The following is a 26,193-nucleotide window of genomic DNA, read 5'->3' as shown; positions in this document are numbered from 1 at the left end:
GACAATGAATGACAAGGATGCTACATCAAGATAGTCCAGATTCCAGCAGAGACCAAGGCAGCAGAGCCAGGACAGCACCTCTTCTCCCTAATGATTTCTGCAACTAATCTATATTGCTCAGTTGCACAGGACTTTGGAAAAGCAAACATTAATTTTGTAAGTGAATTTAAAATCTTCTTTATGGATTAATATAAGTAAAAGAAGTGTCATTAGCCACAGAAACAGAAAGAACACGTACTCTCAAAGACGCTGTAACAAATACCATGTACTTATGGCTATCCATAGACACAAAAAAGAAAGTTCTAAATCCTGCATTTTCTAACTTTCAGCAACAAAAGCAGACAAACCAAGAGAACAATAGTTATAAAACATTCTGAGAAAAAAACAGTCCAAGGTTGGAAGTGTTCAGCAACAGAGGAGGGGGGCATGGGAATTTATTTCAATTATTATTGAGGAATGACTAGTATTCCTATTCACGTTCATCTTCACCATAAAGCCAGAGGGAAAATGGGACATTTAAGAGTTGATCATAAATGTTTTTATTTCCTATTCAAAAGGAAAATAATTCAAGCAAATTATCTCCTAGGGAATACATCTGATTTAATTTAGACTTGGAGAAGGCATCACCAAACAACAAAATTATTATTAAAGTTCAAAACTCCTCTAGGAGTACAACTTTGAACAATGTTTTCCTCAGAGAGCATACATCAAGATGATCTTCAATAAAGTCCTGGGAAGAGGAGAATATTCAGGAGATGCTTCTGGTTATATCATATTATAAGAAATATATTTACCCAAGACAATACATAGCATTGTGGGAAACAGTCAACAGCCTGTGCTCCAGTTGGCATTAAGTTCAGATGCAAGCATGTTCTGTCTCTTCCGTCTCATCACGGTTTGTCAAAACAGATCAGAAACATGTAGATACTTCTCTGAAGAATCACTTATAAACTATCAACATATCTAAACAGGTTTGTGAACATCGAAGAACACTGAGAAGGCTGCAAATATAACTCAGGAACCATTTTCAAGTTTGGGGTTTTTTTTTTTTCTTTCTTTTTCAGCAGTTTTTCTTTGGGGTTTTTTGTGGTTGTTTTTTTGGGTTGTTCTGGTTTTTTTAATTTTTGGTGGTGGAGCTTTGTTTCGTTGTCTTTTTTTTAATTTTTAATTTATTTTTTTTTTTAGTCTTCAGGTTTAATCTAAGCATTCCTCAAGCTCCTTCAGGGCTCCTATACAAATTACCAGTAACTCCAGACAAATCTGGCGTCAAATAACGTACATTTCATACATGATGTGTACAAACAAAGCAGAGCACGCTTGGGCGTTTACCTTCTTATAATCGGAATATTTTTTTTTTCAGGCTTTCCTAATATTTCACCTCAGCAGATCTTTGCTGTAACAATGCCAAATCTGCCACTGGTCACCGGGATTTGACATGTACCTCCTGCCCACCTTCCCCACTTCACAGAAAAGGCAACTTCAGACATCTTGCTCTGTAACCAGAAATAGTGGATTCTTTAAACCGAAATTATTCTTGAGCCATAACTTAGGGAAAATTGAGCACGCAATGCTAGCTGGTAAGTTGATCCACATATGAGTTATCTTTACTTTTCTTGCAGGGGCTCAAAAATCTACCTTCTTCTCCTTTTCTCCATCTGATGGCATTCCACTGTAAGCTAGTTGGAACGTTGTGGGGGAAAAAAACCCCAATTATGTATGTAGTAATGAGTCTTATTCTACTGATAATCACTTGATATTAAATCCTTCTGTATGTTTTTGTAGGAAAGAAGCCTGTTAACCGGTGACTGCAGACGTTTCTTGTATTGTTCAGTTTCCTCACCTCAAAACACCTGATATACCAGTGACAGCTCAACCTTTCCCTTAGAGGGTATGAAGGGATCTCATGCCACTTCTTACCAACTGCTGTACATGCTGACAAAACTCTGCCTTGGTCAATCAGTAATGACTGTTTCCACCACTGTAAAGCCACATTTCTCAACCGGGATTGCAGAATGGCTCAAATGTGGCCCTGAAGTGATCGAAGATATACTTCAGCTTAAGAAATCCCACTCTTTAATAAGGCTTTTGAGGGCCTTGGGAAGTTAGATAAGCTACAAGGTTATTATACTTTTCAAGAGGCTAAGGAATGTTGTTGCAGATGACTGGGCATGTCTCTTGGTTTTATCAGTTTCTGATGACAATGAACTTGTGGCTCAGCTGCCATGCACACAGTTTTACCTTATCAGAAACTCTCTGTTCAAAGTATCAGCCACCGGCATGTCCTGTGCTAATTTGCTTTTAAACAGTAATATAGTATTTCTGAGAGCAAAAATCATTCTCTAAAAGATGTTTCAGTATTTCTGGATACGGCCTGGGTTCTATATCATTGTCCTTAACGAAACATGAACCAAGCGTCCTGTCCTTACACTGACAGAAACACATTCACAGACAAATGCCTGACAGAATAAGAGCCTGGCTTCACCTCCTGCAGTAATTCAAACCCAGCTCTTCATTTGAATGCTCCCAGCTGAAGTACTGCCTCAATAATTAGTTGCTTTATTTAGGCAAAAGACAAATCTTGTTGGGCAGTCCTCTTGAAATTGGGAGCAGCTTTTAAGAACTCAAAGATGCCAATGTTTTGGAGAAGCGTGGCTTAAAACTGGCCAAGATAACCAACAATTCTAGAATCTTTTCAAGCTCATTGGGATTTTGACTCATTTTAGAGACAGCTGGGCCAGGTGTGATATTTAAAACTGTCACAGACACTTTATTTCAGCTGATAACACCTTGATACATGACCATGTCACATATAGCTCAGTATTTTACACAAAACTCAGCCTAAGCATCAATATAATATATTCTCTTAATGGTAAAGATACCTAAACAACTCAGCTATGAAAACAATATGTTCACTGTTGATATTGGTTGAACTCATTTATTAAATTCCAAGAAATAATATGGAAGAATCTGGTTTTCCCTTGTGGTTTGCTAAGTACCAACCCAGTTTCAGAAGACCTAGGAACAGTGGAAACTGCCTTTGTTCAGACTCAAAACAAAACTGATCATTTCCGAAAAAAAATCACTTGCTAAATGCTCAGCTCTTCCAGAAACTCTGCAAGCCTTAAGTTACCGAATGAAAGGAGAAACCTGATGGTTCCCAGGCCCTTTGGTCTCCATCAGTCGGGCAGATGGACTCCAACACAGCCAAGAGCCAAGTAGGTAGGTTGGCATTAATCACACCCAATGTCCGGTGGAACTGCTTAAATACTCTGAAGAGTCTCCCTGAATTATTTCATCAGCCCTTATAGTTAAGTGTTGAGATCTCTCCTGAGTTTTCACATTTGATTGTTTGGATCCTGAAAATCTGGACATCCAGACAGTTTACCAGTCACTTAACAGAACACACGTACACAAGCAATGTTTTTTTGCTGTGTACAAACTGATGTTGATGCTCAGGTATGCTGAGACCAAGTATTCTTTCACCTCCCCTCTGCAAGGCATCTCACCTATCACCATTAATTTCTATCTTCTGCTCCATGCAGGTGCCCCATCCTTCATATTTTTATCTTCACTTTTCTTTACCCAACAGACTTTGGCCCCACAGCACAGCTGGGATTTTTCTTAGGTTGAATAAAAAGAAAATAAATTTAGTTCTAATATTCCCTGGTCCATATTTTCAAGACAGAGGCTCAGTCAAAAAAAAGGAGGTTTATTAGTGTTTGTTCCTTTTGAATAATGACAGCAGGCGCACAAATGTGAATGTAGCAATTTTACTGTGGATTACTGGATTCAGACCCACAAGGTACTTTAAGGTTTCTATGAAGAATTAGGTGCCTAAGTATCTTTGGAGACCTGATTACTAGTTTCAAAAATTTGGCTTTCATTCAAGCTACTGTAATCCATTAAGCTCCCTTTATATTCTTTTAACAGAATAGACTTCAATAGCACAAGTATAATATCCAATAACATTTCACCACACTCCAGATACTGTGTTAATATAAGGTCAAAAACCCTTTCAGCTCTGTGTTACAGAACAAAAAAAGAAAAACACCTATTTTATACACTTGCAGTTCTCCCACTTTACAATTTTAAAGGACTGAACAACAGCTCTGAATGCAGCCCTAATTACTGCCATTTTTCACAGTTTCATGTTTTACCATCCCAGCCTCTAGGAAAATTTCTGGTCTTGCCAATTGACCTGTCTTAGACATCTTATGCACTTGAGGGCCTGTCTGTATCCGACAGCAGGTAGGTCTCCACCAAAGAAACAGTCCTACACATACATACTTAAGGTGAGTGAGTCAACGCTATATGGCAACATGAACCCTTTAAAGAAACCCAAACTATTCTACAACTAGGACCCCGCATTTCTGTATCTTGTGACTTACATAATTCTCCCTAAACAGCATGTCTAAGATTTACAGTAAAACACATTAATTTTCCAGCAGTGATATTTCAATAAGTAGCAAAAAAGCCACCAAAAGAAGATCCAATAGACCACAGCATTTATGGCTTCAACTCAGTATTACTAACTGAAGTGTACCACCACTACCTTCCTACGTTCTCCACATCTCCATCTAAAGCTGGGACACTGCGGTGAAAGCTCAGGTGAAGGCCGGGCAGGTGGGGCTGCTCGACTCTTTCAAAAGCTCTGCTTCTCACTGGGCTGCAGAGTCAGACTCTCTCATGCTTATTCTCCTCCTAACTCCATGACTCTTGCATTTCTGGCAGCACAGTGCTTCAAAAGGAAGGGTGGAGACTGGCCTTAACCTGACCGCCCTGTGTATGCTGGTGGGTACGGCATCTTCTTGAGAATGGGGAGCATTGCAACCGGAACTCCTCAGATGGAGGACAGTGTAGAGCACAGACTTCTGCACTTCCTGGAAGAATGCTGTCATCCCATTGCCATCATTATCACGTTCATTTAGGTGTCTATTAAGACCATTGCCTCATCACCAACTGGATAGATGAAGGATACTAATGTGCAACACTGGGTCAGATACCAGAACTCCAGAAAGAGACAAGTGCTCAGACCTCGTCTACTGCACACCATTTTCTGTCTAGCTGTAGGTGACTCCCTTTTCACTACGCAAACTGCCTGGATCTCCCTCCAGAGTTTCCCCTTTGCTTTCAAGATGTTTACACCTACTCTTGGTGGACCGATTGCCCTGCTGAGGTTAGATATCCACAGTGCATAAAACAGGGTGCCTGATTTATGAGGCTCAGAAGTTCCACTATGGTAAATGTAACGTAACATCTGAAAAATGGGAACAACTGAGCACAGGAGGCTTACCGGAAAGACGTGGGAAGTAATTTTCTATTGACCAAAAAAACAACTCAAGTCTGGCTGTGAAGTACATACTATTGTTACTCTGAATATTAGTCACTTCAGAATGTAACCACAACAGGTTTTCCCATAAATAAATCAAATCTCTTCCCATGATTCTCTTCATCAAAAACTTCCTATTTGAATGACAGTTTTTAATTACTAGATCAAGTTCTGCTTGCATAAAGAGTTTCCATTTCAAAGAAGTATTGCACTGATATGAAAAGTCTCTGTGCAGAAACATCCTTGTCACTGGAAAATGCACAAGTTTTGACTACTCTGTGGCTTTCCTAGAGAGACACCACGGCATAGCACATAGAGCAAACAACATCACTGGGCCCTTGCCAGATGCATATACTTAATTTGCTACCGATCTACTACGTCCCCTGGGTGAGCCTCAATTTCTGTATGCCGTTTTCCCCTCTGTAAAAATACAGTTTCTACAAAATATTCTCAACATGGAGAAAGCGGCAGAGAGGCAGGGGAGGAGTGGGTGATAGGGATTGTATGAGATCCCACTGGAAATTTTGGGAGCGGTGCCTCTTGGTGAGCTGCAGATGCAGTTTAGCTAAAAGGCCCTCGCCCTCCGAGGTGAGGACAGGACAGGGAAGCAGCCGCCGTGGTGGTGGGGAAGCTACGTGGAATGAGGGGCCAGCGGCACAAGCCTGAGCTGAGCTTCTGCCAGGATTTGCCAGCACAGAAGAGGCAAGGGCAGCATTTCTGCCATCCTCCCCCTCTGCCAAGGCAGCAGGGCGGCTGCCTGTGCCAAACGGCTAAAACGGGTACTGCTAGCACCTGACGGGAGGAGTTACAACTCGGGTTCTCAAACTAATAAAGAAAAAGGAATGAGAAAGTGTCCTAGGAGACTCTGGAGCAGCACAGAGGGAAGGGAAAGGAAAAAAAAAAAAAAAAAAAAAAAGGAGTTTGAAAAACCGCTGGATTATAATTTTATGGTAGTATTATTTGATGGCCTGACTTAACAAGTCTTTCCAACTTTGGTTCCAAAGATTGTATGGATACTTCCCTATCTCACCCAGGTGTTTGAAGTTTAATTAATTAATGTTTGTAAAGAGCGTTACAATTTCCAGATGAAAGGTCCTATGCAAGTGCAATGTAGTATTACTCATTGAGGTGATTGGGTTAGAGAGTATCACATTACACAATACAGCTCTTCCCTCAATGATTTTAAGTGTTTGAAGTTCTGATAAAATGTATTTATCACTAAGATAGCTATAATGGAAATACTCTTAAGGCGTGACCTGGATTATGAAACCAGAGGTATGGTTTTGGGAATGGAACAAACGAGAATTAAAACAACTCCTGAGGCCAGATTTGTCTACAGTTGTATAAAATGTATTCTGTTCTTCCTTTTTTTTTCCTCTTCCAGTAGGCTTTTCTTCTCTTCTAAAATAGAACCGGTTATTACGATGGGTGTGAGCAGACATGCAACAGTTCACGTTCAGTTCCTATTTCCATACTCATCCAACTTGACATTTTCTCATGACTTTCTCAAAATTATTTTCTGTTCTAATTTTTTTTTTTTTTTAAAAAACTTTTGGATTAACCCTAAAAGGTGAACAATTTCTTTTTGGCAAGTTCTGCTTTAATCAGCAATTAAACTGAACGAAATCAAAAGCCAAATGCCAAGACAATGCCAAACTGGAGACTGCAGTCAATATGCTTAAGACAGGGTTGGCATTCAAAGCTATTTCAATCTAGACAGGCTGAAGGAACAGGTCCACGTGGACTTCACGACACTCAACAATGACAGATGCAAAGTCCTGAATCTGGAATGGACTGACCCCCCTGCATCCGTACCACCTGGGGAGCCTGGGCATCAGCTGCGCTGAAAAGGAGGTGGGGTCCTGGTGTCCAAGTAGGCTAACCAGGAGTCAAGCAGTGTGCCATGGGTACGGACAGGAGTGCAGATCAAGGGAATTGCTTTATTCAGCACCCATCAGAACAGATCGGGAATATGGTGACCAGTTTTGACTTCTCAGTGCAAGAAAGAGGAGGATAAATTGGAGCAAGTTTGAAATAGGGTCACCAGGGTGATCAGTGGACTGGAACGCTTGACCTGTGAGAGGCTGATGGCGCAGGGCTTGTTCAACCTGGAGAGCAGGCAACTTATCAGCAACCTTCCTATACCTACAAGGAAGTTACTGAGAAGATAAAAGCAGGCTCTTCAGTGAAATACACAGTGGGAAAATCAGAAACAATTGCCATAAGCTGAAGGGAAGCTTCAACTGGATACAAGGAAAGAAATATTTCACAGCTGATAATTAAGCATTGGGGCAGGCTGCACAGAGAGACTGTGGAATCTCCATCTTTCAAGGTTTTCAAGAGGGAATTGGAAAAAGACCAGAGCAACCTGATCTGAAATTAGTGCTGACCCTGCTTTGAGCAGGAGGTTAGACGAGAGACCTCCTGAGGTTTCTTTCAATCTGATTCAGTAGGAAGGGAGGGAAACCCTAGTTTATGTTCAGGTTATGTGTACTTACTCAGGAACGGGCTTGGACTTTTGTGATTGAGTTAAGAGACTTGAGCAAACTTGTTAGTTTGCTCAAAATTTGTTTGAAACACAACTTTACTCATTATCTATCACAAGACAATTGTTAATATTCCAACTTCCGGGTTTGATCTTTGTTCTTCTTCCCTCATTTTCTAACAAACTTACCACGATAGCAAACAACAGAGATTTGGGATGGCTTATAAGTGAAGGCATTATTGCACCTAGAGGTCTCAGTTAAAGGAGAAACAAAACCAGGGCTTTTAATAATACCGGGTAATGGAAGAACAATGCACTTCAGTTTGCGAATTTTACTCTTCAATAAGAATCTGCATCAAGTTAAATTTGTGAATTACCGAATCACATTGACTAACCAAATTTTAAAATACTCTGAAAGCATTCTTTAGCTGAGTCTTCTCAATTTTTGTGATATTTAAGTAAATGATTAATTTTCCACAAACGCTCTTTTAATTGTTAACGGCACTCATTAATTGTTAGTCCTCTAGAGGGATATCCTTTTTCCTTGCATTTTTAACAGATATTTTTCTTATTCTTCAAAAATTCTGCTATATTCCCACTAGGGGTTACATGCCTGAGTAAACCAAGTAATTAAAAGTGTAACAAAAGCACGCCTGCCATAACTCTGATCATTCTAAATATGCATTCATATTTCTGATTTGCCCGAAAGCAGAATCAATAACTGAATAAGGATGTCAAGAAAACAGGTTTGTTACGGGGTCATGTCAGTTTCCTCCTTTTTTCTGTCCTATACTTCTCACCCTCCTCTCTCCCCCCAAAATTACAGAAATCCCTAAGAAGATCAAAATAGAGTAATGTAAAAAGATGAAAAATATTTAAGAGTTACTAATGACCGCAGACTCAAAGGCACATCGTCTTGCAAATCTGTTCCTTAACGCTATGAAGAGGTCAAAGGCATTCAAATAAGACTGTATTAGACAATGTAGGAACATAAATGAACTTCTAACAAACTAGAAATCTTAATAGTGGCTAAACTGAAACAACAGAAGGTTAAGAATAACGTACAAAGTAAAAGTGCAATAGAGTAGCTATATAGTTGGTAATAATGCTGGGCAGTTTGGGGACAAGGTGATTCCTATGCTTTGTTCCAATGACTTTTGGTAAAAAAAAGTAAATAAAACATCTAGCTTTCATTACAACTGCATGACACTGAAGGTAAAACTAAGAAAACATCTTCATGGAAAGAGCATTCTGTGCATAACAAGTTAATGGTAGTTAATGAACCAAAACCCACAGAAATCCCTTTGGATAGCTAACAAACACACACAGCTATTAATTAGGTCACAGTTGTTTCCTCACAAGTCTTTTGTTCATTTTAGTTGTAGAAAACACCAACATATCCATTAGACCTGTGGGGAGGTATTCACCAGTGAAGAAAATATTTATTTATTATACGTTAAATGCTTGCAATTATATGACTACTTATGGCAGTTCTGCTGGTTTCTCTCTTTGTAAGTAAACTATAATCACTCAGTTCACAATCTATTCTACTCCTCAGAACACCACTCACCTCAGTAGATCCAATTGTTTCATTTTGTGTACTTCGGGCAACCATTGTAACTCAATCACAGATTTTAAAACGTTTTGAGCAGTCAGTAAAGAAAACATGGAAAGAATTAACATGCTTCATTTTCACAAAACAGAAGTGGAAGAAAGTAATTTTTAAGGTTACCACCGAGACGTGAAGGGTAATTTCTGCTTGAAGCCCAGTTAAATTTGAGTTCCACTCATGAACACGGTTTGCCCACTACGTCAGTTACTTCATTAACTGGCTGCAAAGAAAATATTTGCAAAGGGCTCCCGTTCCTACTGCAGAAAATTGCAAAACTGCAGGCTGCGCATCATTTCAAGGACACAAACCAGCCCGATTTCCTCAGAGTCTAGGGAAGACCATTGCCTTTATGAAAATAATCAGCAAGTATTTCCTAATTTCTACGCGTGTGCAACGCACCATGGGGCAGCCAATATGGCTGAGAGGGTATTTCACAGTGGCAGAGCCTATCGCTGCTCTGTTGGGAACAAAGATGGCAGAGGCTGCTAGATTGGCAGTTCTTCGTCTTCTGTCTGAACCTTGCTTTAGAAAGCTGGCCACGTTCATTACCTCACCAGTCTAGTTCCACTCCTCCCACCACCACCCTTGCCCCAGGGCAGCTGCTGTCTCCTTACCTCCATGTCTCCTGCCCCAGAACCTCTACCACTTCCTCCTCACACATCCCACACCACTAACTATTGTCACTGCCTCCCTCAGCCCACCGAGACTGAATTAATAAACCCGACCAAATCCAGCTGACTCTGTCCAGAGCCTCTTGGGTGTGTCTTCAAGGGCTCCTAAGTGCTGGCAGAGTTTATTTGCTCAGGTCTGCTGCTGCGCCTCACCTGCAATGGGTTCACGCCTCGCAGGGTGGAAACCACAGGGCCAGACAACGTAAGAAGTCTTTTCGGGTCACTACTTCTGCACTTTTATGAGTTGTCAATCACAGTAACTCAGATAACTTGGATAAGTCTAAAGTATGACTTAAACCTCTGCCCACTTTTGGATCAAAGTTAACAAGAAAGAGTCAGTAACACTCTTCTTCAAAATATAAAAAAAAAAAAAAGAAAAAAAAGAAGAATTTTAAGCAGTTAACTGTCTTACCATAATCCTGTCACTGTCAATAATGGTGTTCAAGCGGTGTGCAATGGTCAGCACTGTGCAGTGAGCAAACTTTTCACGGATCGTCTTTTGAATGAACTCATCTGTTCTGAAACACAGCAAGAGCAATGCAGACAAAAATTAGATGTTTGCATGGATAACTGAATGGCAGGCACGTTTTATGATTTCATCAAACATGACTATATAGCAGGAAATATGCTCATGAAGTCATTACAGTGCTTATTCCTCTTTTTATATTAGATGACTTGGAGGCACATCATGAAGCAGACTCCAAAATCTGCCCTCTAATACTTGAAGAGGAAAGAGTTTCTTCTTGGAAGTGGAGCAATAGATGTCATTTCAGGAGACTAATTTCCCAGGCTTTGATTACAGAAAGAGAAACATTCTGTAGAATCAGGTATTCCTAGAGATTTCTACACCAAAAAAAGGCCACTGTTATTTTAAGTTTTAGTTTGTGCAAGCAGTGAAGAAAAGTTGGTAAAAGCAAGTATCCTTCATTGCAAACCAACTGAAGAATGAACCCAAGACAGCCTGTAACTAAGGTTCTTGATTTCCACTGCAAAAGGAGATAAAATAAAGGAGGTGGTTGGTAAACTAAACTAAGACTGGAGTAGCTCAAGAACTTGAATACAGAAAAAAGAAAACTTGGCATATTCCATAAATCAAAAGCATTACCTGGAACACACAACCCAGGGAAAGGGATAAAAGCTTTCAAGTTAAGAGCCTCAACCCATTCTATGAATTAACCACCCAAGAAAGGATATCAGGAGGAAACATAAGACTTGTAAAGAAAGAAAAGTAAGCTAAAGCACAGACACTGAAGTACAGGGCTAAAGCAATAACTGTCACAAATAAAGCTGAGAACCCTGAAAAGGAAATAAAATTATACCGAAAGATACACAAGACACTAAAATGTTCTTTAGCTGTATAAACAAGCATTAAGTCAAAAGTGCAAAATTCATAAAATTGGAGATTATTCAAGTAACTAACTGTACAAGAGAAGCACTGACACCACCTAACTTAAAGCATACCAGTCAGACTTAAATGTGGAAATCTATATGGTCCTCTCTCTAGTCAATGAAAGGGGAAAGGCATGGCTGGAAGGTGCATCGGAGCACCTGAACTGGGCAGCCATCAGGTGATGAATGCCCTCTAGAGGCACCTGACAGTCCACACTGTCCAGGAAGCCTTGGCTCCCAACCTGGGTGCATAGCCAGGCCACATGAATACTCATATATTGTCCTTCAGCCTTCAAAAAACTCATAAGTGGCGACAATGGAGGAAAAGGCAGTGTGGGAATGCAGGTATAGAAACTACAATTCTCATCCGAGATAGAAGGAAAACACAAAGAACTCAAAATATACTGGGGTTAGTCAGACCAAGGAAGCTCCAGCCTAGAAGTCAGGCACTTGAAGGCATGGAGCTCATTTCCAGGATTTCTATTAAAACAGGAAATCGTACTTTATATAATGACTGGAGAATAATAAATGCTATACATTGGATTAAAACAAGACAAAGCAGACATCTGGACAAAATGTTATATTCAGGCAGCCATGTTAGCTTCAGCCAGTTTCTGGCAAAGACTTAATTCTTCAAATTGTTAAAAGAAACTGGAAAAATCAAATGAAATACAATAAAGATTCGTGCAACACACATCTTCCTCTGACAAATTATTATCTTTCAGACAGAAGTAATACTCTACATTGAATCTGTCTGCACATGATAAATATTTGGTATCACTTCATAAATTAAGCAAAAAGAATTGTTCTGATGCCACCACGTCAGGAGGCACTAACAATAAAAAGTGGACAAAGACAACTTTGGAAGAACAGGATGACTTAGAGGAACGGAGTAACCGTTAAGTTTCCACAGTAGAAAGCACAAGCTCATGCTCTGAAGGACTAAACATAACTTCTGCTACAAACTAAGTTTAAGCAATCAGCATGACAAAGGAATAGACAGATCCCTGCTGATGACAGGACGAATCACCAGAGAGAAGGAAGACATAAACAGTTAAGTAAGAGTTCCCACGCATGCTAACTGTCATCTTCATCTGGGGACAGAAACATTTAGGCTCTGTCATGAGAGCCAGGTCCTGGGTCTCAGTCTGAGAAGGCTTGGTCCTTCTGCTCCTACTTCCTAAAATAAGCTAAAGAACATGGTGGGAAGCAGGTGTCCCTCAGCTCCTTCTTTTGAACCAAGGCCAATACGCGATCAGCGAAAGAGACGGTAAGAGATGTCATGACAGAGACGGGTTCTTTAGCCCTGTGCGTTAACAGTCTTCTTAAGAAAAGGAAGCTGTTCATTCTTAATGCCCCGCTAGCATGTGCGCGTCTCACGTCACAGCAATACCAGTGCTTTCACCTCAGTGTTAATGCACAGGTCTCTTTGTCTATCTTCTCAGCAATGCCTCAATGACCTGACTACTCTTACTTTTGAAATTAAAAACCAGGGCCACACATTAAAACACCCAGCACGGAAAAGGTTTACACAGCCAGCCAGATGTGTTCTCTGCAACTGTTAAGAAACAGCCTACACTGAATAATGAAACAAAAGGTTCAGTACACCCTAGAATAACGATAGGAAAGCCTTTTTCTTTCCTTGTAGTCAAGCTCAAGGTGAGGTTTTCCTGCAGAGCTTCCAAGGAACACAGAGAATTGTAGCTTGCTCAGGAATTTTGAAAACAAATTTTAAAGGGCTCAAAATGATTTGCAACTCTCAGGCTATTCCTGCTGTTACCTGAGGAGAATGCCTCATCCTTGAACATCCCTGTCCTCTGCATTCATTTATTATATCTTCCTTTATTAAGTGCATTCCTTCTAGCACCACCTCTTCCTACATTTACAATAGAAACCATTTCTCATTCTTAGATAGATACTATCAAACTATTATCTTAAACAGGTATTTCCTGAATATAAGCTTATCCTTAATAAGAAACTGCTGGCCATATTGTGGGTGTGACAAATGTTCTAAAATGAGACTACAAAGTAATCAGAAACAGACCTAGTAGCTCCATCTTCAAATATCAACAGTATGAAATCTCATGCAGACTGGAGACTGGGGGGATAGGGGCTCAACCAGACCCTCTCCAAAGTTCGTGACAGATCTTGGAGTATAGTTTTTGGGGTGGCAGGCAGAAGCACCATCAGTAACCTCCAGGAGAACCTTGGGAAGAAGGTAGGAAAGGCAAGAAAATCTAAAAGACTAAGAAAGGGATCTGTGTACAGAATTACGTGCTGACAGAGCACAGAGACTATATCACATGCCAATTAGAGCCGTCTACCCTCTAGAAACGTGCTGAAGGAAGCGGCATTTCTGTCCTTTTTTCAGGACCTTTGTGGCGCCTACCCACACTGAGAAAGTGGCCAGGCAAGTGCCAAGTGATTCCATCACACACCTCAGTGGATCAAACCCCATCATCTTACAGGCACCTTAGAAACCAAAGGTGCAAGCTGAATACCAGACTAGGGCTGCTGGATGACAAAACCTCAACTCTAATCTGATAATATGAAAATGGGAACCACGATACCCCCCATCACAAGGAACAGTACAATAAGAAAGCACAAAATGGTGATATAGCTGTCCCACTGGCACCGTGGGTTGAGGATCTAACACCAAGCTTCACAGCAACCCAAGATCTGGTGTAACCTGAATTAGTTGACTGTGTAAAAAGAACACTATCTAAAGAGTAAGAATAAACAAGATCTGAATGAGAAGCAACAAAGCTGCTGAAAGGAACACTGGATAACTCATTATCTTCAGCCTAATGTCCTCCTGAGATTGTTCTGGAAGCGTATCTCACACTACACAATTCCTGAAAGGCTTTGGATAATTTCTTCAAAAGAGAAACAGTTACAGATAGCAGTGAGATGTAATGAAAGGTTAAACCTTACAAGGTTAAGCTGGCTAATGAACTGAACTATGAGCAATGGGGGTAGACTCAATGAACAACCGATGTAAAAATGTGACAGTGGACTGGTCCCAAAAAGTTTTCTCCTGTATAAGCAGTAAAAATACAAGTTAAAACATAATACTATAGCCAGTGGGTGGAGAGCTTAGTAAATTCCACTTACTCAGTTACTAAGGTTTTATTTCAATATATCACCAAAGCAACTAGGGAAGGATTTTCAGCTCTTTTGCTCCAGATTTCATACAACTTTCCAGAATGGTTCAATTGCTATAAAATGGTTCTGTTCCTCGGGGTAAGAATGCCAGCTTCAGGACCACGAAGATAAGATCAAATTAAGCATCTGTCAGTCATCGCGTAAAATGTGCACGTAGTCTGACTTAGGGGAACCTTCTTTCCGGCAAGCTCCTCCTCTCCCTCACGACAGCGCTGGCACCCCTGCAGCTGGTGCTATGAGGAGCAAGGGAAATAATTAGGGTACACACGGGAACTGAAAGATGCAGGAATGAGGGAGGAGGGCGTACTCCAAACTCCTTCCCTTCACTCGGCAGCGAAGAACGGCCTAGCTGAGCTGGAGAAACATCGTGGGGAGTCCCTCAGCCCTGCGGAAGGTACACTTTCTCACCCTGCCACCGTATCCACTGCCTCAATGCCACCTCACCCTCCTCCTCCTCCTCCTCCTCCCACCCCCAAACCCTGCCTCCTTCACGTTTGCTTCCAGGTTGAACTGGAGAAGGGACATGGTTGCAGCAGTGGTTGAGGCAAGGAGATGAAGAGCCAGAAAAAAAACAAAGAAAGAATTAATATCTCCAGAGCCGGCGGCAGCTCCCCACGGTTTCCTATCCCAGGTGCTTGATATGCTGTGTGCTCGCTGCCAGGCTAGAGACAAGGGTGCCAGGTATGGGGGTTGTGCATCAGAAGAGGAGGAGGTTTTCCCTGCATGCCAAAAATGCCTCCCTAACTGCTCAGTTAAGCAACCCACATCAGCATTTCCTGATGAGCGTCCTATCAGATCGCACAGCTGAAAAATACTCGGCTCTAGTTATAGCAACACATTAAGGAAAAGGTAATAATGACTGTAATGCAAACTGAATTCAAAGAAGAAGTTCCAAGTTATTATTTGTATTGTTATGCCTAGAGTTGATACAAACAAACATTTACCTTATTATAATATATATTGCAGCACACATTAATCAAGATCAATTAAATGGATAGTGTAAGTTGAGAACACACACATGCGAGATGCCAAAATAGGGAGGATGAGTAAGATGGTATTAAATTTCCACAGCTATGATTAATCACAGTTAATCTATCAGTGCTCAGCCAAAAATAAACTAATAGTCAAAAAAGAAAAAGGAAAAAAAGAAAAAAAGAGAGAACCTCTGGGAAGAGAATGCACTTCTCTAAAGGTTTTAGAAATACACTGTCAGCTGAACTGCAAAGCTACCCTAGTGGCACCACTTCTCCCCCAAGAAGATGTTATAAAAATGAGTCACGCCCAGATGACATACAAAATCCTTAATGCATCTGTTTGAGGGACTTGCTGTGTTATTGTCCTCTTTGGACTTTGAGTTCTCCCTCAAGCCATAGTTTGTTGGAACTATATATTCAGCTCAGACTAATTGATGCAGTACGTTTGCAGTATTGTTTTCAAAATATTTCCACCAGCGTTTCAAATGTTTCAAAAATTAACAGTGGGGGTACTTAGCTATTGGAACAATTTAACAAGGGTTGTCATTGAATTTTTTTTCTATTGAGGTTGGATGTTCTTCTAGAAGTACACTCTAGTTCAAACAGGAATGAATTCAGGAAAGTTCTGCTGGCCTGAGTTATACAAGACAAAATAATGAATGATAAATGAGTCCCTCCTGTAGCTTTAAACATCTCCAAATCTGTTTTGCAAGTCCTGTGGTGTTTAGGATAGCTTACCTTCCTCCCCTGCCACCCTCCCCCCCCATTTTATCTGTAACTTATTATACCACCATTTGAGCTGTCAGAAAGGACAGCATCTCATAAACAGAAGTTTCAGGTTTTGCTTATAGCCATTTTTCACCTTTTCAGTTTTGTTTTTTTGGGTTTTTTTTTTTTTTTTTTTTGGGGTGGGGTGGGTGGGAATTGATTTATTTATTTATTTTCCAAGAGACATTTCGTCCTGAATTCGACAGAACTCAACTTGTTTCACGGCTATTCTGACGTTGCTGATCTGCATTTCCAAGGAGGTTCTTGTCTTCTTGTCTATGGCTGCAGGACAAATAAACCTTGAATATTAATTTTCCTATTCTGTGGAATGCACTGCAGTTAGGGATATTTTGAGTGCTACGTATATATAATTTGCTTTGTACCCAAAACTCAGCCACCCCATTTTGAATAGACGATGCTACCATGGAAAGCATAAAATACTACAAAAAATACAAAGTATTTAAGTTCATCCCTACAGTACAAATGATCATATTAAAAGTAAAAACCAGCTCATCTTAACATGACGGATTTTGTTTTTACCTTGGGTCCACATTTGCTGTTGCTTCATCGATGATAAGGATCCGATTTTTTTTTAGAACCGCTCTGGCAAGACACACCAGCTGTCTCTGACCAACACTAAAATTAGACCCAGATTCTGCCAGCTGCGTCTCCATTTTATTAGGTAGATCTTCCACAGCCTCCTTCAGTTGCACCTGTTGACATGTCAACATATTGTAGGATGAGTAACTCCCTTTTAAATCAGCTATTGTGTGTCTGATGACACAACAATAAGTACGCAAGGTTTACCTTTTATATTCTGACACAAAATGAGTACTTGCCAAGTTGGATTACACAGTGTGTCAGTTATTAGAATTCTAAAAACATTAAAGCACATTGTTAAGAATCTATTAATGTTCATTAAAACTAAGATATTAATCAAAACTTAACCAAAGCATCATCCCAAAGGATGATTTTTTCATAAAAGGCTTATATAACAACATACATGTCTACACACACATGCACAAACTCACACATACGCAAATGCGTACGCAACGGTCTACCTCTTCTCTCAACAGCTATGCCCTTATCAAACCTGATGAAAACATCTAAAACCTAATGCACACAAGCACTACAGTGTTACTTGGCTTGTAAATATCAGATGCATATTATTAGATTTAATAAGTCACCTCTTCCAAGGCATTCCACAGCTCTTCATCGGTGTATTCATTGAAAGGATCTAAGTTTTTCCTCATAGTTCCAGTGAACAAAACAGGCTCCTAAAACCCAGTAAAATTAGCATTCCGTTATAAACACAGGTTTTATATCGCAATAGGTAATTCAATAATAATCAGAACTAACCTATATCAACAACAGCACAGAAATAACCTACAACCAGCCATCTTTTATGAAATGAAAGGAGTATTTCACCATAGCACGCTTAAAGGGGAAGGGGAGGAAGGCAAGTGTTCAGCCTGTCTGTATGAAGATAATTTACCAAACAGGGCAGGTCTGTTTGCAAATTACTCTACACAGTTACGTGGGTACTCAAATGGGCATTTACATGCCACTGTTTTGATGCCACAAGCTATATATATATATATATATGTATACACACACACACACACACACTCTTACATGAAATCATTGCTGTCCTCCTGGTATTGTTAATGAAAACCAGCAACTACCACTGTCAATGAGCTCACACCCCTAAATTACACTTGGGCAGTTCTGAAAATTTGTTTTTGAACTATACAAACCAGAGAGGAATCAAAGAGCTCACAATACCTCTCTGGTTTTGCTTTTCTATTTGGTTGTGGGTTGTTTTTTTTTTCATTTCATACCATAAAAGCCCTTCAATTTTACCACCAGAACCTAAGACGAACAGCTTTCATCATTTCCACACAATGTTTAAATCTATTACACACAGAAGTTAATCTATGCTGCTGCAGCATCAAAGTATACTCACTTAGAACCGGAGCATTGCTGGGCAAAGCTCTAACTCAAAATACTCCAGGGAGTCAAATCAGTACCTTCTCCCATTCAGGTACCAATGCCGGTTTACCTGTGGTTGAAGCAGGTTTTGTTCTACTTCGGTTCCTGTTCAGACCAGGAACAGATCATTACTCAAACTGGCACACCGCAATTCGCACTGGGAAATGCAGTGTTTGAGAAGTGGGAACATGACTTTTGGTCCACAACTCCTTAAGCAACAGATCAGTCCTCACTAATGTGAGTTGCCAGACCTGAGAGTTGTGCACTGACACAACTTTAGGGCTAAACTCCCCTTAATATCACACAAAGACAACACCAACAAGTCAAAAGCTGTAACCGTGCTAATCACAAATGGAGACCATTCATCCTGTTGTCAGTTTTCTTTAAATTGGAGAAATCTTACGCAAAATGTTTTCTTTTTTTCTCCCCTAGGAAATAAAGTCTAAACTTACATTGGATAACTTCAGCTAACTCTTGAGATTAACCTCTGTCATGACTTACAGCCCACCTAACGCTAGTGATACCCAGATCCAAAGCCCTGCAGCAAATCAGAACAGATTTTAGACCTTAACCCTTATACTGTCTCTTCATTTCTAAACCACTCTGAGGAGTATAAAAGGATTAACAAAGACAGAAAATGCCACAAGCAATGTAAAAGAACGTATGCAGTCCTTAACATAACATGCCAGTTATTTGAAAGTATCTGTTGCATTAGGCAACACACGCCACTAAAAACCTGTTGAATGAACGAAAGGATTTAATAAAAACACTAACAGGTTAAAGAACATTTTTCTTCAAAAACACCTAGAAAGCAATTTGTTAACAATACGTATTTTAGCACACCATTTGGTGTGTTCTGAAGGTATTGTTACGTTTATTTTCCTTTTCAATCCATTTTTATGGGTTAGCAAAATAAGAAGCTGAATTTATAAAGTGTTCATAACTATTATAAAAGTCTTAACAACAGACATGTACTGCAACAGAAGATAAGGATATTTTATAATTACAATTTCTGACACAGATTATTATTTAAAATAGTCTGGTTTATGAGAGGAAAGTAATAAGACAAACCTGTAAATAATTGTTGTAAAAATGCTTGCAGTCAGGGAGGCAGACAACATTTGCATAGAAAAGATTTACAAACACAACCTTCACACAGCTCCATCCAAGCAAGCAATTAGAAGCCTAAGCACATTTTTATTTCTCCAGGTAGGTATTTAAACTTACACGTAAGAAAACTTCAGTCTTGCCTTGCCTCGCCTCATTCACTCTCTAGGAATGGTTCTGTTTAGCATGATTTATGTTATAATTTTAATAAGCATCTCTCCCTCTGGTTTCTTAGCTTCCCACACAATTATGAAGATATTTGCTACAAAAATAACTACCTGACGCTACATTACTATTTCTATTATTGACACTGCTATTAACACAGCACAAGACAATGCCTATCATTCAGCTGACTACAGTATAAACCTTATTCCAAACCCTCCACCTCTTAGTACCACTACTTCATAGTTTTGCATATTTTTAGTGGAAACAAGTCTTCCCTTACATGGAAAAGAAATGCTGCCTGCTTTTGGACACTTAAACCCCTTTGTGACTATGATAAAAACCCTACCATGTCAATAGACCAACATATGAAAAAACCCCACCATATATAATTAAATGCAGGGGACTTTGAGTATCTGCATCACTCAACATGTAGAAACTGTATTTGACCAGCAGTTTTCCTGTCTCGGTACTCTATTATATTCAACTGGGTTGAATTCTTTGAAACGTCGAAATCACCCACAACAGCTATAGGCAAGGCTTTGAAAAGGCTGTAGACCTGGAATGAACTGACGATCATCTACTTTCATGGGGAAAAAAAAACACCGCACACAAAAAAAAAATAGAACTTAAATCCACATAAAGTCCTCTTTACATCCAAAGGTGAGTAGTTCCAGTGAGTACCTCTGCTGTGCAATAACAGAGCCTTCAGTACGCAGAAACAAAAGACATTCTCTATTAGGCAACAATCCAATTGCTGGGAATTACCTCTTTTTTTGTTTGTTTGTTTTTTGTTTGGTTTGTTTGGTTTTTTTTTTATAATAGCATACCTGCTTCTTTCTCTGACTCCTATTCTTAGGAAAGGAAAAAAAAAGGCAAGTAATCAAGAGAGGCTTAGAACCACTGTTCATTACCATTTTTATCAGATTCTCAATTTAAAGAAAGTAATACACCCTGAATGCCATCCTGCCAACGGGTTAGCAAACATTCAGATACAAAGATGGTGTAAGGACTCTAAATACGGCTTCTATAATAAAATACAGATCTGAGAATTAATGTTAAATGTGGCAAACAAATTCCTCTGGTTTCTAGCCTACTGTTCTCTCTACCTGCTAGAACATCCCAGACAAATTATTTGCCCAAATATTTGCCAAAAACATGACTTTGCATTCGCAACTTTTCCCTCTTCCTCCTTCTCCAGTGGAGAGCAAATGACCACGGATCAGAGCTCTCATGAAACATGGCAACTTGCACAGGCTCCACCTTTAGAAAGTTTTGAGGTTATCCATAACCCTTCTCTGATTCATTGTCTCTTTTGAAAGTAAGACCATAGAAGAGATCTGTGACCTACTAGACTTCTTGGAACATCCTTTCTTCTGCTCCAGCACCAGAGACGAGGCTATTCCCAACACCATCTTAGTTTTTTTCCTGCATTGCAGCCTTTCCTGCATTCAGCTTCTAAAGTTTTTGTTTGCGGATCATAATGACCCACTCCTTTGTCTGTTCCTCTGCTCTCCTCCTGCCCAACCTTCCCCAAACAATGGAAAGGCCGGTAGCTCACCTCTCGTTGGCACGTTTGCTCTTTCTAGATCTAGCCGCAGTCCGTTTGTAGGGGGGTGACCAGTGAGGTGAAAGTGGTCCCCCAAAGTAGCTTACTAAGCAAGCTTCAGGCAATGCATCAGGCAGGAATTGCTGCCAAAGGATCAAGTGACTTCAGAAGCTTGGTATATTCCTGTCAGATTTTCTCTGCTCTTTCCCAGACTACAGGAGGACAGCATACTGCTAACACCGACTCACAACTATTCCAGAGGAATAGACAACAGACCAAAATAGAAGAAAATGCTCCAGTCCTCAAAGCTGATTCTGTTTATCTTAAAATAATCAAGACCTTATTCAAGTAAGAACAACTCCTCGCTGAAGTTTCTATGTCTACTGCATACTGGGGTGCAGTGGGAACATATCCCAGCAAAGCATTTTTAAATACTCCGGCATTCTATTGAAAATGTTTATAGCTGACCAAGTCACTCTCTTACCTGAGGTATAATTGAAATTTTCTTCCGCAAGTCATGGAGACCTAGTTCTGATGTCAAGTACTTATCAATCCAAATCTTTCCTTCGGGTTCCGCCAAGCGAAAGAGGGCCGCTATCAGAGAGCTTTTCCCAGCTCCGGTTCTTCCCACTATTCCAACCTACAGAGCAAGCCAAGCTTGTACAATTAAACCCTGAACTTTTCAGGATAAATTAATATGTCAAGCAACAGTTTTACAACATCACAGGATTTATAGTAGAACAAGCACCAAATAAAAGTTCTTTATAATTAACATTTTTTCAAGAGCAAAAAACCCTCCCCCCAAATCAGTTTGGATTCAGGTGACATATGGATACCCAACAATTTCTTGAATCATATTCAAAGGTGAAAGATTTTCCCTTAATGTGTGGTGTTTTATTGTGTAAACAAGATAAAGTGGCTTGGTGTATAGAGTAATGCGATTCAAGGCTGCTAATTTTTATACTAAACTTGGTGATGTTAGGCAAATCATTTCAGGCATGCACCTACATCTCAATCCAAAAAAGGACTCCCATAAAGCACTTTGGGAACGATGTATGAGCACTATTTCCATTTTAAATAACTGAGACTGATTTTGGTTAGCATGGTTAAGGTGAAGTACTTCAAAGTAGTCAAACTCTAAAGCCAAAATAAAACCAAAACTAGCAGGAGGATTACAAACTGTATTCGTGCTTCAGACAGCTTCAACAGAGAGGACACAAGTATGGAAACTACAAGGCCATGTGAGACAGATGCAATTCCTTTACAAACAGGAGAAACGGTGAATAATAAAGTCACAGTGATTCAGGCTTCTATATGTTGCCAGAGAAAAATCAGAAGCTGTATGCAATGTGAAAAAATAATGCTTTCAGAAAAAAAGAGGTAGAGAAAATGCAAAATATGGGACTGCTAACTTTAATAACAAGGGATTAAGACCTACAAATATTTCATATGAAACCAACACTTAGGAGAAAGTAGGCCCATTAATAAATGAGAGGAGACATATAATTAGTGGTGAGTAAATACTACTTGAACAGCAAACTTTTTTTTAAGATGTTGTCTTCAGCTAAAGGATTCTTAGAGAAAACAACATACAGTAATCAATTGTATCAGAGAAGGTGATGGGAGGAACCCTCTACATTGATCTGATCTGGCAGGATTTGTTATTTCCTGCACCCAGTTCTAATCGCCGCATTTCCAGAAAGAAATCAACACACTGGAAAGAGTTCAGAGAAGTGCAACATAAAATTAATACGGGTTGGAGATACTGATTTGATGAGGAAGGATTTACAAGAATTAAATATGTATTAATATAGCCTGGCGAAGTGATTGGGGTGCAGAAGGGAGGAAGAAACATGAAAACCTTCATGAGTATACGTACAGACACCAGAGGGCAATTACCCACTGCCTGAGACTCAGATGTATGCAGTAATGACTGCTGGAATGAAATTAAGCACAGGAAACATTACGTCGAAGAGCAAGGAGAAACCTTCTAACAGTCAGAGACACTAAGCTCAGACAAAGCAGCAGTGCCCACATTTGATCAAAAATACACAAAGCACTAAAAAAGTAGACTGCAAGGAGCAACTTACGCTGTGTAATCTAAAAGGTATTTTCTACTTCTGTTCTCCGACTCAACAATGTCATCCAACAATTCATTATTGTACTATTGTATATCAACTAATTAACATTTATACAGGGCTTATTATTACAGATACAGCCTAATTTAAGCAAATCTCTTACAATAAATGATAAAATGTCTAGTATTCTTAATTATATCAGTAAAACAAAGGAAAACTAGTTCTGAACAGTTACACTACAGCTCAGAAAGAAAATGCTGAATGGAGAACACAGACACCCAGAGTTGTGAAAACAAAAGTTCAATTGTTTTTCCGTAAATGTCAGTGATATAAAGTATTGTATTAAGGATATAAAGAAAAAACATAAAAAATACATTGATACTTAAAATAAAAATGCAGCTGCTCTGCACATTGTCAAAATCCCACTTTCAGTTTGGCATCCAATGAAAGGACTACGCTCTTCAGTATTTAGAGGAATCTATTTGTATTTTTGGTCCAATTGACTACAGGCTGCTGAAAATTGACATGAATTTGAAACAGCTCTCACAGTATACACATTTCTTTCCTTTTTTTTTTTTTTTTTTTTTTTTTTTTTTTTTTAAAAATACATGGTATTCTTCAGAAGGCCATGTTCGTAGCCAGTGCAAACACAGCGACAGTCTGCAAACGGGAGTCCCAGCCACCAAACAGGAATCATATGGCCAGGATTTTGTTGCCCGACGTAAGCCATGTGCACGCACAGGAGCACACCTGCTACGCCGGGCTCGGCATTACTCAAGCATCACCCATACTTCAAAGTAGAGCTGCACAAAAAACAAGAGTGAGATTTACAGCATGTCGGCTCCTCCACTGAATTTGCCCCTCTGTTATCCCTCCGGCGACCTCCCTTTCGTGCGAGGCTGTGCGAGCATTTACGCCAACAGCTGCCATGCCGTAAACCCAGACCCTCGCCCTCCTAACTTCTTCCTGTAGCCATACCCCAGATTTAGGATCTGTCAGGACAAGGTGCGTTTAACAATATATCTTGGTCCATACACATTCGTAAGCACCCTAAACCAAAGACAGTGGTGTTGAAAAACCAGGGCTCCTCCTGCTGCAGCTATACTGGCTGAAGAGGTAAATCACAGCCAGCTGCTGGCAGAGCTCCCCGTGTGAGCCCTCCCTTGTCTGTCCCCGTCAGACTCTGCTGTGTCAGCAAAGATGTTAAAACATAGATATTCCTACCCTGCTTCGGCTGTAAGGACACACTGAACACCAAGACAAACAGATCAAGAGAGACCCTAACCCATGAGTGATCTGCTAGTAGTTACCTCCTCCACCCTTACTGTGCCTAACGCTTCCCAAACCGGGCACTGGGGTGGCCACAGAAAAAAAAAAAAAACCTACAGAATTTTAAACTCATTCATCCTGCCAGTGGCACGGCAGCCACCAGAAGTCCGTGTGAACCCAGGGTATGAGCAGGCATTAAGGGCTCTCACTGACAACCACATGGGCAGAATCCTTAGTGGACCTGGAAACCTGGTTCTGAAGAGACACTTCTCTGTAATTAAAACCAATATAAGGGACACAGATGCTTGGGAGATTTATTTTACGCAGTGGCAGCCTACTGCAATATTGTGCAAAACACCATAGAAAGCAAACATGAAGTTCCTGGCAACTGTTTCAAGCTGGGTAAATTCACTTCAGGATGACAAAACCACAGCATAACCACTCAGCAAAAATAAATACCCCCAGTCATCCCTCCCCCTCCTGTCCCCACCAAGGACTGAGTCATACACTGCTAATATCTCTCACTTCCAGTTTCTATTTTATTTTATTTTTGTCTCTCACTAAGAAATGTAAATCTTCTTGTCTGCTATTACATTGGAGTGATATATAACAGCTAAAGAAATGGCCCATAGGCAAGAAAAGTAGAGAGCAGATAAACATCCCTTTTGCTCGTCTCCTTAAACACCCTTTTTAACACAGCCATACCTAATTCCATGAGATCCTCTCCATGTAGCAAAGTTGGGTTGAATTCTGGTAACATGCATGTTAATAAAAAAGTCCACTTGAGCAACAAAACAGGTTTGAGACTGAACGGAAAAGCACGTTACAAATGAGGCCAGGGCAACGATTGCAGAGAGCTGAACCAGCCTCCTAGGGAAGATATCCTAATCAAAAAAGTACATGCGCATTTGAAATGTAGCAAAGCACGAATTAACACGGCAGGGCTCTAATTTAATTTTGTCTGCGGGGGAGACCTTCCCTGTAGCACTCTTTCAATTGGGATGGTGTCAAAATTGGGGAGGAAGAGTCAAATTTGCAGAGGAGGGAGAGTTTTATTTCTATGTTTCTTTTGGCTACCAATCTAATTAATGGCAACAGTTAATTGGATTGGTAGCCGAAAGGAACTGAAATAAAATCCCCAATTCTAAACTCATGCAAGTGATTTGTATTTCTTTCTTCTCCCTTCCGTTCGGGGCTCTGTGCAAGCGCGTGCACATTCCTTATTTTCAATGGTCTCTGTTCACCTTGTGTGTTGACCCCCTTCACTCCATTCGCGTTCCCTCTACTGAATCCTCAGTTTCCTAATGCAGCTCCATTTGCTTTGGATTTGAACAAACATTTTGGGCTGTCTGTATTGTGAATGTCTGCCTCTTTATGACGGAACTCAAATTTTATCAGGAAATTATCAAATATATGTAACCCTTTGTTTTAACAGACAGAAATGTCATGTTCCCAGACACATTTATGCCACCTTTACAGGAAATAAGTAGGCTCCAACTCTTGCTATTAAATACGACTAAGGCTTATTTTTTAAAAGAACATTTACTAATTTCCTAACATCCACCTATTTTAGAATGTATTTTTATCACACAGCTTCTTGTCAACTTATCATCTCTCCTTAATTTCTATGCATGGCCAAAGAC

The 26,193-nt window shown here is 40.0% G+C and overlaps 1 protein-coding gene across 3 annotated transcripts in view; it reads right to left on the bottom strand.

Moving 5' to 3' along the window:
* Positions 1-26,193, bottom strand: part of ABCC4 (ATP binding cassette subfamily C member 4 (PEL blood group)) — a 154,027-nt gene that overhangs the window by 10,129 nt on the left and 117,705 nt on the right. For all 3 annotated transcript variants that reach the window (XM_074562976.1, XM_074562968.1, XM_074562960.1), the window contains 4 exons: positions 21,688-21,843; positions 17,581-17,670; positions 16,934-17,106; positions 10,510-10,615 (listed from right to left, as the gene is read on the bottom strand). In XM_074562976.1, coding sequence (XP_074419077.1) covers positions 10,510-10,615; positions 16,934-17,106; positions 17,581-17,670; positions 21,688-21,843 — 525 coding nt within the window. The remainder of the gene's footprint in view (positions 1-10,509; positions 10,616-16,933; positions 17,107-17,580; positions 17,671-21,687; positions 21,844-26,193) is intronic.

Source organism: Larus michahellis, chromosome 1 (genome assembly GCF_964199755.1).
Source record: "Larus michahellis chromosome 1, bLarMic1.1, whole genome shotgun sequence".
NCBI lineage: Eukaryota > Metazoa > Chordata > Aves > Charadriiformes > Laridae > Larus > Larus michahellis.
This window is presented reverse-complemented; position numbering and strand designations above follow the sequence as displayed.